The following is a 19,261-nucleotide window of genomic DNA, read 5'->3' as shown; positions in this document are numbered from 1 at the left end:
GACAGGTGTGGCATATCAAGAAGCTGATTAAACAGCATGATCATTACACAGGTGCACCTTGTGCTGTGGACAATAAAAGGCCACTCTAAAATGTGCAGTTTTCTCACACAGCACAATGCCACAGATGTCTCAAGTATTGAGGGAGCATGCAATTGGCATGCTGACTGCAGGAATGTCTACTAGAGCTGCTGCCAGAATGTTCATTTCTCTACCATAAGCCAAGCCCAATGTCGTTTTAAAGAATTTGGCAGTACGTCCAACCGGCCCCTCAACTGCAGACCACATGTAACCACACAAGCCCAGGACCTCCATATCCGGCCACTTAACCTGCGGGATCGTATGAGACCAGCCACATGGACAGCTGATGAGAACCGTGGGCTTGCTTAAGCGAAGTATTTCTGCACAAACTGTCAGAAACTCATCTGCATGCTCGTCATCCTCACCAGGGCCTTGAGCAGACTGCAGTTCGGCGTCGTGACCAACTTTAATAGGCAAATGCTCATCTTCGATGGCCACTGGCACGCTAGAGAAGTGTGCTCTTCACAGATTTATTCCTGTTTCAATTATAGACGGCAGTCAGCGTGTATGGTGTCGTGTGGGCGACCGGTTTGCTGATGTCGACGTTGTGAATAGAGTGCGGTAGGGTTATGGTATGGGCATGAATAAGCTACAGACAACAAACACAATTGCATTTTATTGATGGCAATTTGAATGCACAGAGCTACCGTGACAAGATGCCAAGGCACATTGTTGTGCCATTAATCCGCTGCCATCACCTCATGTTTCAGCATGATATTGCACGGACCCATGACGCAAGGGTCTTTACACAATTTCTTGGAGCTGAAAATGTCCCAGTTCTTCCATGGCCTTCTTCCGTGGCCTTCTTCCGTGGCCTTCTTCCGTGGCCTTCTTCCGTGGCCTTCTTCCATGACCGTCTTCCATGGCCTTCTTCCATGGCCTTCTTCCGTGGCCTTCTTCCGTGGCCCTCTTCCATGGCCTTCTTCCATGGCCTGCACCAGACATGTCACCCATTGAGCATGTTTGGGACGCTCTCGATCGACGTGTACGACAGCGTGTTTACAGTTCTCATCAACATGCAGCAACTTCGCACGTCCACTGGAGAGAAGTGGAAGAACAATTCCACAGGCCACACTCAACCGCCTGTTCAACTCTAAACGAAGGTGGTCACACCAGACACTGACTGGTTTTCTGATCCGCACCCCTACCTTTTATTTAAGGTATCCTGTGACCAAAAGATACATATCTGTATTCCCAGTCATGTGGAATCCATAGACTAGGGCCAAATGAATGTATTTCAATTGACTGTTGTCCTTATATGAACTGTAACTCAGTACAATCTTTAAAATTGTTGCATGTTGCCTTCATATTTTTTGTTCAATGTATGTCTCTTATTCATTAGAATTTAAAAGGCCAAACTGATCCTAGATTACAAGGGCCCAGGTAACAAATAATTGTTGATTATGGTTTCCCTAACACTGCCATTTTCAAAGATGTATGGGTTTATTTCCAATTATTGATCTTCCGGTTTTCATATGGTTTCCCTAAACACTAAGGATTTGTGTGGTTTCATGAGATAAGAAATGGATGAACTGAATAGCATACAAGTCCTAGGGTTGTAGACGGAAACTTATAGTTCAACTCAGTTCACTTTAGTTAGGTGTTAAATGCAACTACATGTCTCCTGGTGGTCTACTTTGGATCATGACAAAAGGAAAATGAGAAAAAAGCAACTTAACAACCAAAAAGTACACTTATGTGTTATCAATTGTTTAATTAATTTTTAGTTATTAATTATCTCTATTTACAATCATAGCCTGCTTACTCATATCGCCTTGTAACAAAGTAGAATGGAGTGTCGCTAGACAAAAGCTGTCAAAGTAACTAGCTACGGAAGACAACAACAACAACAGCGTCATTTTGAGTGAAAATAAAAATGGGCACAACGCAAGGTTTTCCTTGTTTTCAGGAAAAGTCTGGCTAATTTGCTGTCGAGCCCGACTCAATCTCCAAATGACTGGTCAGCCACAGAGATGCCGTGGCTAACTTGGGTTTGTCTTCGAGAACAAAACCAAATTCGTTCTGTGAGAGACCAGGCGCTTTGTGAGAGTATCTTGGTCTAGAGTGACATTCTTCGGTTGATCTGTAAAAATACCCGAGGCTTAGTTGAAAGGCAAATGAATACCGTGCCTTGAGGGTCTGCGGATGGGTGTATGGTGTGTGTGTGAGAGTACGTGTTCATAGGTACACGTGCCAAAGTGTGTTACACTCCATTTCAGCTTTCCTGCCGGAACTGACACACAGTCATGATAGGAAGGCCACGGGACATGTACTGGAGAGTGTATAACTGTGTGTTTTGTGCCGGCACAAATGCATGCATGTTTGTTACCCTTTCTCGCTCACCTTTAGTGGCAGCAATAGTGGCGAGTGTGTCACATAGTGTGTGTGAGTGTGTCACATTGCCTCGCCTTTCTGTAAAGTGGTGTCCCCACACAGTTTCAGAGCTTGTCCTCTAAGCGAAATGACTGGTGTTTGTGTGTGTGCTAGTGCCATCGTTGACAGAGTACAATGGTTTTGACTGCATATACTTTGTGTGTGTGTGTGTCGATCCCATGGTCTGTGTTCCGTCCTCACACATACATGTGTGTGCTAGCCTGCCTAAGTCTCGTACCTTTAGTGACGTCGTTGACGCAGTACTTGAAGTCGGACCCTCCGCAGCTCCAGGACATGTCCTCCAGATTGAAGGACTGGTTGGAGCGCAGCATGATCACCTCGATGGCACTCGACTTGAGCAGGGCAATCTGGTCCTCAGCCGTCAGCTCCCTGGAAGGATTTACAACCAGGGGTGTATTCATTAGTGCACACCGCAGAAGAAAAAAAAGATTTTGCATCGGGAAACAGAAACGAGCGTTTCTCATTGTTTAAGTCGTTTTTCTTCCGTTTGGTAGTTAATGAATGTGAATCAGGAAGGTGGCATCTGTTAAAAGAAGAGGACATAATCAGTCGGCTTACAAGTCTTCGTACGGTCAGAAAGGGGTTAAAAGGATTGGGTTGTAGATTGAGATTTTGGAAACGGTTGGTTCCAGCCCACGATATCTGATTGGTCAAACAAATCAGTCGTTCCAGTTGCACAGTGGGCTAATGGTCAGACGGGTTAAGTTCAAAGGCTGGGGTATCTAGATCTAGCTATAGTGGGTAAATATTGGAAGGATCTTGTAACACTTTTAGGTAGATGGGGCACAAGATAGCTATTGGCTATTCATAACACCTTTATAAACTCCACTCACAAGTGGTGCTATAAGGAAGTTCATGTCATGTTCATGTCGGCGGTTTTGCAACCCTGTCATTGAGTTACCAAAGATGTATGTATACCCATTAGTTTGAGCAGTTGTGTTGTGCAATCGAGATAAATAATTGTCTAGAGTTGTAAGGCGCTGTATCTCACACATGCACGGGTCCATGCACACACCCACACCCACACAGCAAAATGTTTTGAGTAAACCAACCTTAGATTCAGTTGTAATAAGACATTCATAAAGTGTATTACAGTTTACAAGCATTTCGCTACACTCGCATTAACATCTGCTAACCACGTGTATGTGACAAATAAAATGTGATTTGATTCGAGTCTTCGAGAAGCAATGGCTTTGTAACGTTAATTGTAGCGCACTGACAAGCCTTTAAGCTCAAAGCTCTTCTTGGGTCAGAAGACAGCTTACGTGATCATTACTAACAATGCCCGTTACTGTGTCCTCGACCTCACTTTACTCTGCCACCCCCGGGGGGGGGGGGGGGGACACACACACACACACAATGTACACAGTGACGACCACACACACGCCTAAGGTTACTGTGACGAAAGCCACTCGCGTCATGTGTAGGACAGATATCAGCTGCTGATAACAAAAGATAACAGAAATAATTGCATGTGTAGGCACACTTGTCCTCGTTTGTAGGAACACTCAGACCCTTAAACGAGTAAACACACAAATAAGGCTTTGTTCACATTCATGCCACGTAGAGTTAAATAGATTTTCAGGGCAACTGCTTTTACTCATATTGGAGTATGACATTACACATTTTTTTGCGCCCATTGTAGGAACACACACAAACACATGAACGCACACAATCTCTCTCTCAAAAAAAAACAAGCACACAATGTAAAGTACATACACCCCCACCCCCCCCCACCCCCCCACACACACACACACACATTACCCCCCCTTGCTATCCCGTCATCCCCTACCTAAACCACCCACCCACCCCCCTTCCCCCACTCAGCCCTCCACCCACCTGAAGCCAGGGATCATCTTGGCAAAGCCGATGACCTTTTGGATGCTGTAGCTGACCAGGTCGGCCAGGTGGGGCAGCATGGAGAGCTTGGAGCCGTCGTCGTCGGAGTCCGGGATGCCCCCCTGCTCCTGGTACATCATCAGCAGGTTACTGAAGTTCATCAGCTTAGTGTCCACCGACTCTATATGGAGGGAGGGTGGAGGAGAGGGGGGGGGGAGATTAGATGAGTTAAAAACTCTTCGGAGAAAAACAACATTCCCATCAGATTCTGCTGATAAAGGGAAAAGGGACACGGAGAGAGTGACAGAGAAAGAGTGAAAACATGAAAACACAAGAAAGAAACATAGCATCTAAGTCAGTAAGATAAAAACGTGGATACTGCAGTAAACCACACACACACACACACGCAAGTACACACACACACACATGCGCACACACATCCACCCACCCACTCACATGTAAATCGAATGAATGACTCAACACAGAGCGAGGTTTGTTCATTGAGGAATGGAACACAGTGACCATCAGAAAACAGCTTAGATAAGAGTAAGAGAGAGAGAAACAGAAGTAGAGTGATAGACAGAAAGAGATACAACAAAAGGATGATAGAGAGAGTTGAAGTCGGAAGTTTACATACACCTTAGCCAAATACATTTAAACTCCGTTTCTCACAATTCCTGACATTTAATCCTAGTAAAAATGTCCTGTATTAGGTCAGTTAGGAGCACCACTTTATTTTAAGAATGTGAAATGTCAGAATAATAGTAGAGAGAATGATTGATTTTAGATTTTGTTTCTTTCCTCATATTCCCAGTGGGTCAGAAGTTTACATACACTCAATTAGTATTTGGTAGCATTGCCTTTATATTGTTTAACTTGGGTCAAACGTTTCAGGCAGCCTTCCACAAGCTTCCCACAATAAGTTGGGTGAATTTTGGCCCATTCCTCCTGACAGAGCTGTTGTAACTGAGTCAGGTTTGTAGGCTTCCTTGCTCACACAGTTCTGCCCACAAATTTTCTATAGGATTGAGGTCAGGGCTTAATGATGGCCACTCCAATACCTTGACTTTGTTGTCCTTAAGCCATTTTGCCACAACTTTGGAAGTATGCTTGGGGTCATTGTCCATTTGGAAGACCCATTTGCGACCAAGCTTTAACTTCCTGACTGATATTCAATATATTCTGAAAATTTTCCTCCCTCATGATGCCATCTATTTTGTGAAGTGCACCAGTCCCTCTTGCAGCAAAGCACCTCCACAACATGATGCTGCCACCCCCGTCATTCACGGTTGGAATGGTGTTCTTCTGCTTGCAAGTCTCCCCATTTTTCCTCCAAACATAGCGATGGTCATTATGGCCAAACAGTTCTATTTTTGTTTCATCAGACCAGAGGACATTTCTCAAAAAAAGTACGATCTTTGTCCCCATGTGCAGACTATTTGCATTGACCCCCCCCTTTTACACCGCTGCTACTCTCTGTTGTTATCATCTATGCATAGTCACTTTAAAAACTCTACCTATATGTACATATTACCTCAATTACCTAGACTAATCAGTGTCCCCGCACACTCTATTTTACTGTTGCTCTTTAAGTACTTGTTACTTTTTATTTACTATTCTTTTTTGTACTGCATTGTTGGTTAGGGGCTTGTAAGTAAGCATTTCACTGTATTCGGTGCATATGACAATGAACATTTGATTTGATTTACTGTTTTTGAAGGCAGGGAACACAGGCTGTGAGGACCATGTCCCTCTGTGAGTTCATTTCATTATGAGCGGATGTGTTAATGGGAGACTGTGGTCTGAAGGGCTACAGGGTGTCCTGAGAAACCCCTGAAGATTCTAAGTAAAACCCCATGAGGGATTGACACACACACACACACACACACACACACACACACACACACACACACACACACACACACACACACACACACACACACACACACACACACACACACACGGGAGCAGGAGTGAGCTCCCACACAAACACACAGGAATCAATCACTGGTGACAACTAACACCAATTGTGTGAGCTGCACCTCCCTCTCCATGTGTCCGCTTCACCATCTGATTCTGAATTGCTTACCTTTTCCCATTTTGTTCTGTCTGTGTGTGTGTGTGTGTGTGTGTGTGTGTGTGTGTGTGTGTGTGTGTGTGTGTGTGTGTGTGTGTGTGTGTGTGTGCGTGCGTACATGTCTAACGCACGCACACACACAATAATATTTTTCTATAGCACAACTGGACGGTACGTTGTCAAAAAAGGGCGGTCACGTGTTTGCCATCAGATGATCACCGGTTCAAGCCCAGTAAGGGGACAGGGGCAGTGGAGGAAGAGAAGCTGTTAGCAGCACACTGACGTTTGTTTACCTGGAGAGTGGCTGAAGGAGTCAGATGAGGCATCAGATAGAGAGTGGAGAGAGGCAGCTCTGCTGGCACTGCGTGTCACTGGGCCTTCTCGGACCGGAGGCTAAAGAAAAACACACAAACCATTTAGTACACATTTTTACATGAATATAAAATCAATCCCACAATCATGGCATTGCAAGCGCCATGCTCTACCAACTAAGACTGACCGTAATTAGTAGACTGGTCGAATGTTTGGTGGATAAGCTATTGGACAACCGAGATTTTTAGTCGAGCAGTAGCATATATATACACTGCTTCGGAAAGTAATCAGACCCCTTCCCTTTTTCCACATTTTGTTACGATACAGCCTTATTCTAAAATGGATTAAATAAAAAAATATTTAATTGATTAAATTTTTTTTTTCCCCCTCATCAATCTACAAACAATAGCCCATAATGATAAAGCAAAAACGATTTTTTTACACATTTTTGCTCATTTTTTTTATTTAATTACATGGAAATATTACATTTGCATAAGTATTCAGACCCTTTACTCAGTACTTTGTTGAAGCACCTTTGGCAGCGATTACAGCCTCGAGTCGTCTTGGGTATGTCACTACAAGCTTGGCACACCTGTATTTGTGGAGTTTCTCACATTCTTCTCTGCAGATCCTCTCAAGCGCTGTCAGGTTGGATGGGGAGCGTTGCTCTAAAGCTATTTTCAGGTCTCTCCAAAGACGTTTGATCAGGTTCATGTCTGGGCTCTGGCTGGGCCACTCCTGCGTTGTCTTGGCTGTGTGCTTAGGGTTGCTGTCCTGTTGGAAGGTGAACCTTCGCCCCAGTCTGAGAGCTCCTGAGCAGGTTTTCATTAAGGATCTCTCTGTACTTTGCTCCATTCATATTTGCCTTGATCCTGACTAGTCTCCCAGTCCCTGCCTCTAAAAAACATCCCCACAGCATGATGCTCCCACCAGCATACTTCCCTGTTGGGATGGTGTCAGGTTTCCTCCAGACGTGATGCTTGGCATTCAGGCCAAAGAGTTCCATCTTGATTTTATCAGATCAGAGAATCTTGTTTAAGTGCCTTTTGGCAAACTGCAAGTGGGCTGTCATGTGCCTTTACCTGAGGAGTGGCTTCCATCTGGCCACTCTACCGTAAAGGCCTGATTGGTAGAGTGCTGCAGAGATGGTTGTCATTCTGGAAGGTTCTCCCATCTCCACAGAGGAACCCTAGAGCTCTGTCAGAGTGACCATCGTGTTCTTGGTCACCTCCCTCACCAAGGCACTTCTCCCCCGATTGATCAGTTTGGCCAGACACCCAGCTCTAGGAAGAGTCTTGGTGGTTCCAAACTTCTTCCATTTAAGAATGATGGAGGCCACTGTGTTCTTGGGGACCTTTAATGCTGCAGAAAGGTTCTGCTACCCTTCACCAGATCTGTGCCTCAACACAATCTGCGGCAATTCCTTCGACTTCATGGCTTGGTTTTTGCTCTGACATGCACTTTCAACTGTGGGACCTTATATAGACAGATGTGTGCCTTTCCAAATCATGTCCAATCAATTGAATTTACCACAGGTGGACTCCAAGTTGTAGAAACATCTCAAGGATGATCAATGAAAACAGGATGCACGTGAGCTCAATTTTGAGTCTCATAGTAAAGGGTCTGAATACTTATGTGAATAAGGTATTTCTGTTGTTAATTTTTTATCCATCTGCAAAACAAATCTAAAAATCTGTTTCACTTTGTCATTGTGGGTTTTTGAGTGTAGAACGTAACAAGTTGTGAAAAAAGGGAGGTCTGAATACTTTCCGAAGGCACCGTATGTAAAATATTCACTTTTAGAATTGTTGACCAATTGATTGGTCGAAAGTACTGACAACTTTCCAGTCAACCAATACTTTTTTAGTCGGGGAAAGCCCTACTACCAACTGAGCCATACAAGACCGCGAGTACTCAATATGGTGTGTGTCACTGACCACTGGACAATTAAATGCCACTTCGGGAGTTTCATCCTTGGAGCTAGAACCACGATGATCAATTCAATGTAGCTTCCTCCTATATCGGTGTTAGGTGTCTGACTGTTACTGTTGTCTGATTCTTGCTGTATTTACTATGTGGTTTGTGTGTGTAATGTGTGAGGTGAGCTAAGAATCTTCTTGTAGGACAATAAACGGCAATCTAGTCTGGCAATATTGTGCAGGCAAACAGTCCATTTGTATGACTGCATGTACAGTATACTTCAATCTGTAAGTTCCTTGATAGGGAAATAAATTGTCCTAAGGTAAATAAAAGGCAGAAATTGAGTTATGGAGTGGTCTGACTTCAACGCGAATGATGTCACTGAGGTGACCGAGTGGGAGTTAAGTCTATGTTGGGGGCCGCAGAAGTCCAGATACCAGAGAAGGAGTGGTATTTGCAGGTGGGGGGAAACTGGGTGTGAAGAAATGGAGTGGACACGGACTGTAACATACAGTGTATACATAATTGACACTGACCCTGGAGCAGGAAATGTCAGTTGTATAGAAAGAGATACTGCAGTGGGTGTTGTGTAACATGATGGATGCTGGCAGAGTAGCAAATAGTATCAGGGTAGGGCTTATCTGTGGACAATTGAAATAAGAGTGGTGTTAGGAAGTGGAGTATGGTGTTACAGAGTTGACACTAGTGTAACAGAGTTGGCACTGGTGAAATGGAGTGGAGACTTGTGGTAGAGAGTGGAAACTGGTGCTTTAGAGTGAATACTGGTGTTACAGATCAGAGACTAGTGTATTAAGTGAAGACAGGTATTAGAGTGAAGGCTGGTATTATAGAGTTGAGTCTGGTGTTACGGAGTGGAGGATGGTGTTATGAAGGGGAAGCTGGTGTTACAGAGGGGGGGCTGGTGTTATGGAGGGGAGGCTGGTGTTACGGAGGGGAGGCTGGTGTTACGGAGGGGAGGCTGGTGTTACAGAGGGGGGGCTGGTGTTATGGAGGGGAGGCTGGTGTTACGGAGGGGAGGCTGGTGTTACGGAGTGGACACGGACCCTGAAGCGGTTGAAGTCAGAGTAGGAGTCGTCGTAGGTCTTGTGGTGAGCCTCCACCAGCGTGGCGATGACCTGGCTCTGCTCCTCGCTCAGCCGGGGTCGCTGCGCCTCCCTCTGCGCCTCCTCATCCTTTCTCCGTTGAATCAGGTCCTTCTTCCTCTGCACCTCCTCGTCTGTCAGAATAACTGTCAGAAAGAGGTTTAGAAGGAGAGAGATCAGGGTTATAAAAAAGGATTAGAAAGAGAGAGAGAGAGAGAGAGAGAGAGAGAGAGAGAGAGAGAGAAAGGGTTAAAGAAAAAGAGAATGTGCCCAATATAAATCATTTCTGGGTAACAATTAAGTACCTTACTGTAGATTTCCATTAAAATGGCAAAAAACGATTTCTCACGCAATAATTTTGCTAGAACTGTCTAGGAGTGGTATGAGTGGAAAGGAGAAAACTGAAAAGTAGCTGTAAATTGGCAGAACTCTCTTTATTGGTCTATTTACCAATTTAACGCATGGTGATGTCATGCTGATTAGATCAGAAAATTACAGAGAAATTTTTTCCCCCACACTTTTACAGTGTTAGTTTCATCAGATGTTGTACTGTGCAACATAAAACACAGGAAAAGCTGACTTGTGACTGGGCCTTTAAGGAGTTTAAAGGAGAGAGAGGAGCTCCAAAGAAAGAAATGGTGCGACAGAAAGTGAGGAATGGAGATATAACCATGAGTATATCAGACCGAAATGATTGGGACTAGGGCGATATGGATAAAATATTATTTTTTAAATATTTTTCTCATTTTCGACGGCATGGTGGTATTTGACTGTATTCAATGTTTCTGAAATGTGTTTATTATTCGTAGATGATCCAAGAATGGCAACAAACTAATTTGAAGTGATTTAAATGATCTTTCTCCATTAAGATGGTTTTACACTGAAACAAACTAGGACAAAACTGACAGTGAAATGTTCCACTTTGTAGAACTTTTCATTTAATTTAGCATTGTATCAAAATATGACTATAAACTCAGCAAAAAAAGAAACGTCCCTTTTTCAGGACACTGTCTTTCAAATACAATTCATAAAAATATAACCAAATAACTTCCCAAATCTTCATTGTAAAGGGTTTAAACACTGTTTACCATGCTTGTTCAATGAACCATAAACAATGAATGAACATGCACCTGTGGAACGGTCGTTAAGACACTAACAGCTTACAGACGGTAGGCAATTAAGGTCACAGTTATGAAAACTTAGGACACTAAAGAGGCCTTTCTACTGACTCTGAAAAACACCAAAATAAAGATGCCCAGGGTCCCTGCTCATCTGCGTGAATGTGACTTAGGCATGCTGCAAGGAGGCATGAGGACTGCAGAAGTGGCCAGGGCAATAAATTGCAATGTCCGTACTGTGAGACGCCAAAGACAGCGCTACAGGGAGGCAGGGCAGACAGCTGATCATCCTCGCAGTGGCAGACCACGTGTAACACCTGCACAGGATCGGTACATCTGAACAGGTACATCCTGGCAGGGCGGACAGCTGATCGTCCTCGCAGTGGCAGACCACATGTAACACCTGCACAGGATCGGTACATCTGAACATCACACCTGCAAGGAGGCATGAGGACTGCAGAAGTGGCCAGGGCAATAAATTGCAATGTCCGTACTGTGAGACGCCAAAGACAGCGCTACAGGGAGGCAGGGCGGACAGCTGATCGTCCTCGCAGTGGCAGACCACGTGTAACACCTGCACAGGATCGGTACATCTGAGGCCTGTACTCTGGAATGCGATCAATTTGGAGGTGGAGGGTCCGTCATGGTCTGGGACGGTGTGTCACAGCATCATCGGACTGAGCTTGTTGTCATTGCAGGCAATCTCAATGCTGTGCGTTACAGGGAATACATCCTCCTCCCTCATGTGGTACCCTTCCTGCAGGCTCATCCTGACATGACCCTCCAGCATGACAATGCCACCAGCCATACTGCTCGTTCTGTGCATGATTTCCTGCAAGACAGGAATGTCAGTGTTCTGCCATGGCCAGTAAAGAGCCTGGATCTCAATACCATTGAGCACGTCTGGGACCTGTTGGATCGGAGAGTGAGGGCTAGGGCAATTCCCCCCAGAAACGTCTGGGAACTTGCTGGTGCCTTGGTGGAAGAGTGGGGTAACATCCCACAGCAAGAATTGGGAAATCTGGTGCAGTGCATGAGGAGGAGATGCACTGCAGTACTTAATGCAGCTGGTGGCCACACCAGATACTGACTGTTACTTTAGATTTTGACCCCCCCTTTGTTCAGGGACACATTATTCCATTTCTGTTAGTCATATGTCTGTGGAACTTGTTCAGTTTATGTCTCTGTTGTTGAATCTTGTTATGTTCATACAAATATTAGCACATGTTAAGTTCGACAGCGAGAGGACGTTTCTTTTTTGCTGAGTTTTAGATGGTTTTGTAAAAATCCAAATAGGTGTGCGGATTCATACTGGTAAACCGGTATTCACAATATATCGTCCAGCCCTAATTGGGACTTAGGCAAAATAGAGATGTTAACACTGATGCTGTGTGTGTGTACACAAACACTTGTTGTTGTCAGGGGGGTGTCCGTGAAAAAAAAGAGTCCCTAGTGCTGTCGTCAACACAGCGCGCATTGTCTCCGTTCCGTTCCGCCTGTTGTTGCCCCAGCCACTGAATTAGCTCACACTCTGCTCCGCACTACAACATGTTGTTGTCCATGCAGCAGCAGCTCCAAGAGCAGCAGCAGCAGCAGCATAAGTGCATTCCAATGGCTCCCATTCATGTACAGTGTTCGGAGCGGTGGCGTCACTCTCTGGGAATTCACTGTTCAATCTCAGCGGGAGAACAACATCCGGAACCAGCCCCTGCTTCAAATACAAATTATAAACACCCGCCTGGACAATATCCGGATTTCGCGGGAAAACAACAGAACGACCAAACCTTCCATTTACGGACTCTGAAAACAAACAGTCCATTGGATTGAAGCGTGGCCAAAACATCAGCAGGTGTCTAAAGTTCAGATGGGCGCATAATGTACAGGTTCACCCAGAACGATCTAGTACTTCTAGTGAACATGATAAACATTCTCATGAGGGCAATGGCCTAGAAGGACTTGACCAAGGAGTCCCAACGTTGTGTAAGCGTGTGCCTGCCTTGCGCTCGACAGGCATGGGGGGGGGGGTAGATGGCACTGTGATATGTGTCCAGTGTGTGCGTGTGTTTGTTATTGCTATTGGCACGCTAATACATGTTTTAAGGCTGACATGATTTGCTTCTAAGAGGAAAGGAGCTTTATTTCATTTAAAATTCCCATTTTCCTCCAAGGGTGGCTGAATTATTTCCTGTTATCAGTGTGTCATTACACACCATCAACAGTTGCCTAACAACAGACTGATAGAAGCACATCTCTCTCTCTCTCTCTCTCTCTTCAGTGCACTTTCTACTCTTTTCAACACACACATCGTCGCGGTTCAAGAGATCGTTCATAATTCAAGAGATCATACGGCCACTCATGGAGGAAAATTTGTGTATTTGCCTTGCAACCGGCTGAAAATACATTTCTTCAGAGTAAAATGAAATTTTTCTTTGCTCGATCATGTGTATGTCTGACCTTATACCTCAGTAGGACAACACCACATGTTTCAGTGGCTCAAACCTAGTGTTTCTTAGTCCTGGACCTGGGTGCACCTTCTTGTTTTTGCCCTAGCACCACACACCTGATTCCAAATGTTTGATGATGAGTTGATTATTTGAATCAGGTGTGTAGTGCTAGGGCAAAAACAAGAAGGTGCACCCTTTTGGGTCTCCAGGAACAGGATTAAGAAACAATTCATTCATCTGCAAGGCTATCCTCTATCAGTCAAAAAGAAAACAAGCAATTCTGATGGAAGAGATGAGGAAGGAGGAGTGGGATAAGGTTTCCCCTAGGCAGTGCTCTACGGTCAGTTTTGCATTATACTCCCTAAAAGCTGATGGTAAGATTTGGGAAAAGGGAAGCTGATCTCATACACTCACATTCCTTAACCATGCTGGTCTGTCTTAGGTCAGTTTTGCCTTATTCCCCCGAATGGCTGACATTAGGAGTTACTGAAGCGGAAACTGATCCTGGATCTGTGTACAAGACACTCACACTCCTTCATCATGCCGATGTCCACGCAGCGCTTGAGCCGGCAGGCCTGGCAGTGGCGGCGGTTGTCCTTGGTTATGGTGCAACTGCCATTGAAGGGACAGGTGAAGCTGGCCTTGCGCTTCATACTGCGTCTGTAGGCGAAGAGGGGGAAGAGGGAACGATAGGAATAGAGCGAGGGAGAGGGAGGAGGAGCGAGAGAGGGAATGTGATGAGAAATACCCTTTTGCCACACTTCACACAGCATGATACTACTTCTGAATGATTTCTTTAAAATCTATATTACAATAACCAGACTAAATTAACATAACGATAAATAGAAAGACACATTTAGAACATTAATGTGCATAACAGTTTTTTAAATATGATCCTTATTACCCTACTAGTACTACTTTGAATGTTATAATTATCAATTGATAACAAGCCCATATTAGCAGAGTTGTTTCATTTCAAACTTCACATTTCTCTAGTACTGGCTACTTGTATTTAACAATATCATCATAATGTCCTCGATGAGTGGTCTGTTTGGTTGATGCCGGTAATTTCCGGTTTATCTTCCCGGCTCTACTAACCATCAGTTCGAAGTGGGACCCAAATGTGTAATCATAGTGTAATAGTTACATAAATATTTATGTCCTTCACCTTTTCATTCTGGATCCTACTCAAAGGAGCACAACCATGAACACATTCCAGTCGAGGCAAAAAGAGAGAGAGGGATGCTTAAAAGCCATGCATAATGACTAACAGAAACGCACATGTAAACATTCGTGACACAAATACACACACACACACACACACACACACACACACACACACACACACACACACACACACACACACACACACACACACACACACACAGTGTTAAATCAAAATATACTTTATATTTGAGATTCTTCAAAGTAGCCACTATTTTCCTTGATGACAGCTTTGCACAATCTTATGGCTGCAGGGGCAGTATTGAGTAGCTTGGATGAAAGGTGCCCAGAGGTTCCCAGAGTAAACTGCCTGCTCCTCAGTCCCAGTTGCTAATATATGCATATTATTATTGGTGCTGGATCGAAAACACTCTGAAGTTTCTAAAACTGTTTGAATGATTTCTGTGAGTATAACAGAACTCATATGGCAGGCAAAAACCTGAGAAGAAATTCAAACAGGAAGTGGGAAATCTGTGGTTGGTCGATTTTCAGGCTAGCCCCTATTGACTACACAGTGGGATATTGGTTATGTTGCACTTCCTAAGGCTTCCACTAGATGTCAACCATCTTTAGAAACTTGTTTGAGGATTCTACTGTGCAGTGGGACCGAATGAGAGAGGAATGAGTCAGAGGTTTCACATTTCACATGAGAGGTAGCTGCGTTCCTTTGCTTTTCTGAAGACAAAGGAATTCTCCGGGTTGGAATATTATTGAAGTTTTATGTTAAAAACATCCTAAAGTTTGACTTCATACATCGTTTGACATGTTTCTATGGACAGTAACGGAACTTTTTAACATTTTGTCTGCAACAAGGGAACGTGCTTCATGACTTTGGATTTGTTTACCAAACGTGCTAACAAAAGTAGCTCTTTGGACAAAAATGATGGACATTATCGAACAAATCAAACATGAATGTGGAACTGGGAATCCTGGGAGTGCATTCAGATGAAGATCATCAAAGGTAAGTGAATATTTATAATGCTATTTATGACTAATGTTGACTACCCAATATGGCGGATATCTTTTTGGCTGCTTTGTTGTCTGAAAGGTGTACTCAGAGTATTGCACGGTTTGCTTTTTCCGTAAAGCTTTTTTGAAATCTGACACAGCGGTTGCATTAAGGAGAAGTGTATCTATATTTCCATATATAACAATTGTATTTTCATCTACATTTATAATTAGTATTTCTGTAAAATGATGTGGCACTCTGCAATATCACCGGATGTTTTTGGAACTAGTGAACATAACGCGCCAATGTATACTGAGATTGTTTCATATAAATATGCACTTTATCGAACAAAACATACATGTATTGTGTAATATGAAGTCCTATGAGTGTCATCTGATGAAGATCATCAAAGGTTAGTGATTAATTTATCTCTTTGTGCTTTTTATGACTCCTCTCTTTGGCTGGAAAATGGCTGTGTTTTTCTGTGGCTTGGATCTGACCTAACATAATCGTTTGTGGTGCTTTCGCTGTAAAGCCTATTTGAAATCGGACACTTTGGTAGGATTAACAACAAGATTACCTTTAAAATGTTATAAAATACATGTATGTTTGAGGAATTGTAATTATGAGATTTCTGTTGTTTGAATTTAGTGCTCTGCACTTTCACTGGCTGTTGTCATATCAATCCCGTTAACAGGATTGCAGCCCTAAGAAGTAAACACTTTTTTGGTTACTACATGATTCCATATGTGTTATTTCATAGTTTTGATGTCCTCACTATTATTATAGAATGTAGAAAATAGTAAAAAATAAAGAAAATCCCTGGAATTAGTAGGTGTGTAAAAATGTTTGACTGGTACTGTATTCATGATGCGACATCTGCATTTCTCCCTTTCTGTCGCACCTCTCTTTAAACCCCTTAAGCCTAATTTCTTCTCCAACAACACATTCTCTCTTTCTTTAATGCATAATTAATGTAAATAAATATTTTTTTAGTTTTTTGACACACACATGCCCACACACACACACACACACACACACACACACGTCTGTCTGTCTGTAAGAGAGAGAGTGTTTAACAACGTGATAAGGCTGAGTCAAATCAAATCAAATGGTATTTGTCACACGTGCCGTGAAATGCTTACTTACAAGCCCTTAACCAACAATGCAGTTCAAGAAATAGAGTTAAGAAAATATTTACTAAATAAAATGTGAAAAATTTAAAGAAGTAACACAATAAAATAACAATAACGAGGCTATATCAAATCAAAGGTTATTTGTCACATGTGCCAAATACAACAGATACCTTACAGTGAAATGCTTACTTAGAAGCCCTAAACCAACAATGCAGTTAAGAAAAAAATAAGTGTTAAGAAAGTATTTACTAAATAAACTGAAGTAAACAATAAATAAATACAAATGAAAATAAAAAGAGGAAAATAACAAATAATTAAGGAGCAACAATAAAGTAACAGTAACGAAGCTATACAATGCAGCTAATGTTTCGGGGTACAGGTTAGTCGAGGTAATTTGTACATGTAGGTAGGGGTAGTGACTATGCATATAGATAATAAACAGCGAGTAGCAAATATAGGGGGGGGGGAGTCAATGTAAATAGTCCGGGTGGCTATTTGATTAATTGTTCAGCAGTCTTATGGCTTGAGGGTAGAAGCTGTTAAGAAGCCGTTTGGACCTAGATTTGGTGCTCCGGTACTGCTTGCTGTGCGGTAGCAGAGAGAACAGGCTATGACTTGGGTGACTGGGGTCTGACAATTTTTTGGGCCTTCCTCTGACACCGTCTGGTATATACAGTGCATTCGAAAAGTATTCAGACCCCTGGACTTTTTCCCAAAATTTTTACATTACAGCCTTATTGTAAAACGTATTAAATTTCCTTTTCCCCTCATCAATCTACACACAATACCCCATAATGACAAAGAAAAAACAGTTTTTTAGACATTTTTACAAGTATTCAGACCCTTCACTAAATACTTTGTTTGAATTTTTATTTATTTTAATATTTATTTAACCTTTATTTAACTTGGCAAGTCAGTTAAGAACTAATTCTTATTTACAATGCCGGCCAAACCCTAACCCGGACAACGCTGGGCCAATTGTGCACCACCCTATGGGACTCCCAATCACGGCCTGTTGTGATAGTTAGTTGCCTTTTTGGCAAACTCCATTCAGGCTGTCATGTGCCTTTTACTGAGGAGTGGCTTCCGTCTCGCCACTCTACCATAAAGCCTGATTGGTTGAATGCTAGTTGTCACCTCCCTGACCAAGGCCCCTCTCTCCCAATTGCTCAGTTTGGCTGGGCAGCCAGCTTTAGGAAGAGTCGGTGGTTCCAAACTTCTTCCATTTAAGAATGATGGCGGCCACTGTGTTCTTGGGGACCTTCAATTCTTCAGACATTTTTTGGTACCCTTCCGCAAATCTGTGCCTCGACAGAATCGTGTTCCGGAGCTCAACAAACAATTCCTTCGACCTCTTGGCTTGGTTTTTGCTCTGACATGCACTGCCAACTGTGGGACCTTATATAGACAGGTGTGTGCCTTTCCAAATCATGTCCATTCAATTGAATGTACCACAGGTGGACTCAAATCAAGTTGTAGAAACAAGGATGATCGATGGAAACAGGATGCACTTGAGCTCAATTTCGAGTCTCATAGCAAAGGGCCTGAATAATTATGTAAATAAGGTATATGTCTTCATTTTGAATACATTTGTAAAAAATTGTGTGTAGATTGATGAGGTATTGTGTGTAGATTGATGAGGAAAACATGTAATTTTATACATTTTAGAATAAGGCTGTAACAAAATGTGTAAAAGGGGAAGGTGTCTGAATACATTCCGAATGCACTGCAGGTCCCGGATGGCGGGAAGCTTGGCCGCAGTGATGTACTGGGCACTAAACTTGCGGTCGGATGCCGAGCAGTTGCCATACCAGGCGGTGATACGAACGATCAGGATGCTCTCGATGGTACAGCTGTAGAACTTTTTGAGGATCCGGGAAACCATGCCAAATCTTTTCAGTCTCCTGAGGGGGTGCCCTATTCACAACTGTCTTGTGTGTTTGGACCATGATAGTTTGTTGGTGTTGTGGACACCAAGGAACTTGAAACTCTCGACTCACTCCACTACAGCCCCGTCGATGTGAATGGGGGCGTGTTCGGCCCTCCTTTTCCTGTAGACTTGCTCACGTTGATGGAGAAGTTTTTGTCCCGTCGAGTCAAGGATTCAGTTGCAGAGGGAGGTGTTTAGTCCCAGGGTCCTTAGCTTAGTGATGAGCTTTGTGGGCATTATGGTGCTGAATGCAAAGCTGTAGTCAATGAACAGCATTCTCACATATGTGTTCCTTTTGTCCAGGTGGGAAAGGGCAGTGTGGAGTGCGATTGAGATTGTGTCATCTGTGGATCTTTTGGGTTGGTATGTGAATTGGAGTGGGTCTAGGGTTTTCGGGATGATGATGTTGACGTGAGCCATGACCAGCCTTTCAAAGCACTTCATGGCTACCGACATGAGTGCTACAGGGCGGTAGTCATTTAGGCAGGTTACCTTCATTTTTTGGGCACAGGGACTACGGTGGTCTGCTTGAAACATGTTACGTATTACACACTTGGTCAGGATTTATTTTTTAAATGTCAGTGAAAACACTTGCCAGTTGGTCCGTGCATGCTCTCAGTACACGTCCTGGTAATCCGATTGGCCCTGCGGCCTTGTGAATGTTGACCTGTTTAAAGGTCTTGCTCACATCGGCTACGGAGAGCGTGATCACACAGTTGTCCAGAACAGCTGGTGCT

General features: G+C 43.5%; 1 protein-coding gene across 3 annotated transcripts in view; it reads right to left on the bottom strand.

Annotated features, from left to right (window-relative positions):
• LOC109867661 (vitamin D3 receptor B) overlaps nucleotides 1-19,261 on the bottom strand; it is a 73,066-nt gene that overhangs the window by 13,660 nt on the left and 40,145 nt on the right. For all 3 annotated transcript variants that reach the window (XM_031826571.1, XM_031826576.1, XM_031826582.1), the window contains exons 4-8: nucleotides 13,815-13,945; nucleotides 9,685-9,869; nucleotides 6,682-6,781; nucleotides 4,312-4,492; nucleotides 2,690-2,841 (exon numbers count right to left, since the gene is read on the bottom strand). In XM_031826571.1, the coding sequence (XP_031682431.1) occupies nucleotides 2,690-2,841; nucleotides 4,312-4,492; nucleotides 6,682-6,781; nucleotides 9,685-9,869; nucleotides 13,815-13,945 (749 nt within the window). The remainder of the gene's footprint in view (nucleotides 1-2,689; nucleotides 2,842-4,311; nucleotides 4,493-6,681; nucleotides 6,782-9,684; nucleotides 9,870-13,814; nucleotides 13,946-19,261) is intronic.

This window comes from Oncorhynchus kisutch, linkage group LG1 (genome assembly GCF_002021735.2).
Source record: "Oncorhynchus kisutch isolate 150728-3 linkage group LG1, Okis_V2, whole genome shotgun sequence".
Lineage (NCBI taxonomy): Eukaryota > Metazoa > Chordata > Actinopteri > Salmoniformes > Salmonidae > Oncorhynchus > Oncorhynchus kisutch.
This window is presented reverse-complemented; position numbering and strand designations above follow the sequence as displayed.